The following is a 5,079-nucleotide window of genomic DNA, read 5'->3' as shown; positions in this document are numbered from 1 at the left end:
AAACACCAATGGCCATTGTGAGGACACAATCAGGTTAGCTCAACAGAGGTACTAGGATGTTGTATATAATTAGTCGTGACGCAAATACAACCTTCGTATTGCACCCAGAACGATACCATAAAAGGCAGGCCATACCCAACCTAGAGCGGATCGGTCGTCATGGGTATTTAAAGGGACTGTCATATTGATTTCTACACGTTCAAGTGTCCCTGATCCTGCCACTTGTAAATCCAGTGTTATCATATACGTAAGACCTTTATTTATAACTGTCTTGTGTGCGTTCCATCCAATACCATGCAAATATATTTTGTGTGTCTTCATGTAATCTGGGCCTATGGTTGTCGCTATGTACAATGAATAAACTAAAATCAACATGGTTGAAGTATGGGCGAACGCGAGTCTGCAAAGAACCACAGAGGAATTGAATAAATAAGATGAAGAGATGGTACGTTCTAGTTTTAATTTCAAGCAAACATCCATATATCCATACAGTCATACACATAAACATACCACATGGTAGAAGTAGCCATCACCGGCGACGACCAAAACAAACATTCCATTCTCGCGTCTCATTGCAACATTGACAATTAATTAAGACGTGTATATGTACAAATGTAGTTTAAGACAGTTAACAACGTAAACGAAACAATATAAATTAATGAATTGGCAAGTTTACAATGAGAACTGGTGAGTGGGAGTCTATATGAACAAGTGCACTGTCATGATAGATTGTCTGTTCATTTTGATTGAATTGACTACGTGAGGTTGATTACAAGATGTCCGTATTAAGGGGGTGATGAGGACAGACATGTATATTACCTCCGCAGCTCGTCATGGATTGCGTATCAGCGATAACACACGGTCTCTCTTTAGATGGGCGTTCAGCACATATGGCATTTGCAGACAACCTGTTACCACTTTGTGTATCCTCCATTGCGTTCACTGCCCTCATCCCTCTTCTTCATCAGGATTATCCGCATACATCCCATCTTGTTAGTAAATCACACAGTTTCTCTGTATACGGCACCCTAGTCGGTTCTCTGTGTACTGTACCCTCGTGGTTCTCCGTACCACGATACGCTGTTAGGTAATCGTTTCAATTCTTGGTTACGTTACCATGGCAACATAAGCGTTCCTGGAACTGAGTCTTTTCGAAGAATCCTTCCCAGCAGAGTTTGCTCCAAAGACTTCAGAAGACTCGCCTTTTGCCACAACGACACTTTTACAACAATTGTTAACGACATTTTCACAATACCTAAACGTTTGAGACCCCTCCCGTCTTTCATATAGTATATGGGTAGTCCTCCAGATATGTCATCATACTCTTAGGTAGAGGGAGTCTTCGAGTCGATCTTTCTGGGAAGTGTAGATCTGTTAGTGAGGAATTAACTTGTAGTCTACATAGATGCTGTAGCGTTGGGACTTGGTTGCGTTTGGGCTGTGTGAGATACACGGGCATGTCTCTGCACCCCGATTTCTCCAGCCATCGACAATCCTTGAACACCTTGGTCCTACTCAAAGCTATATGGAAATTTACAAGGCCAACCACACTTTCACACTTTGGTAATTTGTTCTTCAAATGGTCCTCACAGTCCAGTTGAAATAAACCACGTGAATACCGAATCCTTACACTGGTCGGTCCTCTCTCCGTTTTCACACTCAGAGCAAATAAATATTTCGGATCGGAGCTGTTCCTGATAATAAACGTGCCTCTCGGTTGATGCTTAAGGACCGCCTTTGCCTCCGCACTGGAACAATCCCCGTAGTACCAGCAGCTGTCATTTGCATCGCACAGACTTTTAAAAACGATGTCAAAGTCAAATTCAGATGTGACTTTCTGATAAACATAATCCTTAGTCTCTTTCGATACATCAGTCTCTCTCTCTTGTGGCTCTTTTGTTACACTCGCCAGAGTTCTGCCTGGCGATTTCTGTATATTATATAAGTGCACATCAACGCGAATGTCCCGTTGCGCTAAGTCCGTGAGACATAAGTCGGTGTCGTGAGCGTTACACATAGCCTTGTGGACAGCTGGGTCACAGCTTGAAGGGGGCATACCGATACACAATGTACAGCTTCAATACCCGTCTTGATTAACTGAACTGATGATAGCGCTGTCAGAGTGAAATTCATACTGACCAGTTCCATCGCTGTCAACGCTATATCAACACTACGGCTATGCAGTGTGACTACCTATTAACATTTCGAGGAAATCCTTCGCCGATTATTGGGAAATCCCGATTTCGCAGAAAGATCGCTACTGCGCATGACACACACCGCATTATGGCATGTAGTTTCATTCTAAACCCTCAAGATACCTGAATAGCTTCCTGAAAGAAAAAGTAAAATTTGTGATCGCTAAATCTTCCAAAAACAAGTTTCGACTTCTTAGAAATATGTCTAGTCCTGCCACGGATAAATAATATTGAATACCATGGATCCGCCTTTCACTCGTGAAACAAGTGCGGTGAGCTAAAAATAGCCACGGTACTCCCTCGCCTCTCGACGCAACGTCGCGGTGAGTATTGAAACAGTTTTATGTTGTTATGCATACGAATGTATATTTTGTTAATTATATTACTTATTCTCTTTCGAAATATTCTTGTATTATTTGTATGTCTGTTACGTGCTTATTATGCGATACCACGCCAGTCTTGACCTTCATATTATAGAGGAGTAAGGCCCTAGATCCTGCTGTGTATCGTTAAATGTGTTAGAGAAGCGAGCAGGCGTGAGCGTCATTGCAACACATGTATATTAAACATTTCAGCTATTGTATCCGTCTGGTTTTGAGGTGTGCCAAGTTATAAGTTCAGAATTGACAAATGAATTGATGCCCATCCCTGTCGATACGTGAATATTATCCTGAACATTCCGCCAACGTAATAAGTTTACTGTATTGACAAATCCAGTTTGCGATCGCGTTAAGGGCAGGCAACCTATTAGAAGTGGACACGTATTGCGTTGCACCTGTTGTATGAGATAAGATAAAGGCGTATATATGATATGGGACAAAGGGTGATTTCCAAGAAATAGGCAAGCGTACAGGTTAGTTACAGCCAGACAATTCTTGGCAACGATCGATAATTACAGTGCGTGAAAATAGCTCACAATACTTGGATGACGTGTCCAAATTTACTGAAAATGTAAATAACTATGTCTTTGTAGATGACTTCTTCTGCTACGTTGTGTCACATATTTTTGTTCGTGGAACTGATTGATTAGGTTTGTTTCCTGTTTTGTAATTCCCGTTTTTGTTCGTGTAGTTCATTGTGTATTCAATTTATAATTTCCCGATCCCGATCCCGTTAGTCGCCTCTTAAGAAAATCGAAATATGTACACTCGATTAATAGAAAACGGTCTACGTGCTCCTGATAATATTAAATAAGATCACGTGACAATGTCGATGTACCGATTTCTATGGTATCGTTACTGACATGCTTTAGAATAAGCGAATATCACTTGTTGAAATACACGTGTGTGTGCATGCAGCTATGTATCTATACCTTGATGTTGCTGATGCCGCAATGATTTGTGATTATGTTACTGTGCATGACGCAATAATTTGTGACTGCGTTACAATGCATGCGTGCCACAATAATTTGTGATTATGTTACTATGCATGCCACAATAATTTGTGATTATGTTACTATGCATGCCACAATATTTTGTGATTGTGTTACTTTCCATGCCACAATAATTTGTGATTGTGTTACTGTGCATGCCACAATAATTTGTGATTGTGTTACTATGCATGCCACAATAATTTGTGATTGTGTTACTATGCATGCCGCAATAACGTGTGATTGTGTTACTATGCATGCCGCAATAATTTGTGATTGTGTTACTAATCATCTATACTGCATTCGGGTAGAGCGTCTGCCCGGAGAGCGAAAGGTCAGGGGTTCGATCCCCGGCCGCGTCATGCTAAAAGACGTTCAAAGATGGTACTTCTTGTTCCTTGTCTGTGGCTCGGCATTATGGGGCTCAATCAAGAACAAAAAAAGTTTAAGCACTCGTCAACCATCTGCCTGTCGCAATACCTAAAAAACTCCATCTATTGTATGCCGTATATCTTTGAGGTAGTCATGTCTTGTTTTATGTCTATCATAAATTATAGTTGGATTAGATATAGCAAATACCAAGTGAAGAATCGTATTCCAGGGATGAAGTGCTAAAATGGTTATCTTTTTCCTTTCAACGAGAGAGTAAAAAAACAAAACTTGCTGCAACATGTTCCTATTAAAGGATGCCCATCCATCACACACATATCGTTTACCCAGGGCAGGTCGTGTCGACTACAGGGCAATGTGTGATTGTGTAGTGTCGAGTCGTGGAAAGCATGCAAATGGATACATATATACTTTGTACTGTCAAGGTCCTAATGGAGCCAAATGAAAACTTACATCCTTGTAAATTTGTAATGCAGCCTGCGCCGTTAAAGTTAAAAAAAGGTAAAAAGAGATTCTCACTAAACACACCTTTGTTTTCGGAAATTCAAGAACGGTACTACGTGTTATTGTATTACGCATGCTTATTTTTAGTTTTATCCGACAGAATGCAATTTAGTTCCTTGAAAGGGTTTTATCAGTAGATAACTGACAAGTTCCCTTTTGGGGAATCTCAAGGGACCTTTTGTTTTGGAAAGAGGAAATACGTACACTGTAAAAATGTGTTTAGGGTGTCAACACAGACCAGACATGTTAAGATCTAAACATGATTAGGCACGTGCTTTAATCCTAAACGGAATACACATTTAGTGTATTCTACGAGAGCTGGTCAAAACGTTCTAAGCCTAACAAACAAAACCAGCAATTGTGAAAGTGTTTTAATTTTATTTTTCAACATAATCTGCTTTTCAATACACTTCTCATATCGATAGTGAAGCTTTTCAATTCCTGTCAGGAAGAAGTTTCTGAAGCCCCCTCTCACGTTTAACAGAGCAAATAAACGTGCAATGAACTACTCAAACAATGAACTACATTGTCTAGTTCACTTTGTCATGGCCCATAGTTGAAAGTTAGTCAGGCTTAGAACTTTTTGACGCATTTAGGTCAAAACAAATGAAATGAGCTATC

The 5,079-nt window shown here is 40.3% G+C and overlaps 1 protein-coding gene across 1 annotated transcript; it reads right to left on the bottom strand.

Annotated features, from left to right (window-relative positions):
- Nucleotides 1-446: 446 nt before the first annotated feature.
- Nucleotides 447-2,236, bottom strand: LOC139467623 (suppressor of cytokine signaling 2-like). The gene has a single exon (XM_071249151.1). The coding sequence runs from the start codon at nucleotides 2,054-2,056 to the stop codon at nucleotides 1,283-1,285; it is 774 nt and encodes a 257-aa protein (XP_071105252.1). The 5' UTR covers nucleotides 2,057-2,236; the 3' UTR covers nucleotides 447-1,282.
- Between the last annotated feature and the right edge of the window lie 2,843 nt (nucleotides 2,237-5,079).

This window comes from Haliotis cracherodii, unplaced genomic scaffold, assembly GCF_022045235.1.
Source record: "Haliotis cracherodii isolate W230 unplaced genomic scaffold, xgHalCrac1.p SCAF_2, whole genome shotgun sequence".
In the NCBI taxonomy this organism is placed as follows: domain Eukaryota; kingdom Metazoa; phylum Mollusca; class Gastropoda; order Lepetellida; family Haliotidae; genus Haliotis; species Haliotis cracherodii.
Note: the sequence above shows the minus strand (reverse complement) of the source record. Positions and strands in the feature narration are given on the sequence as shown.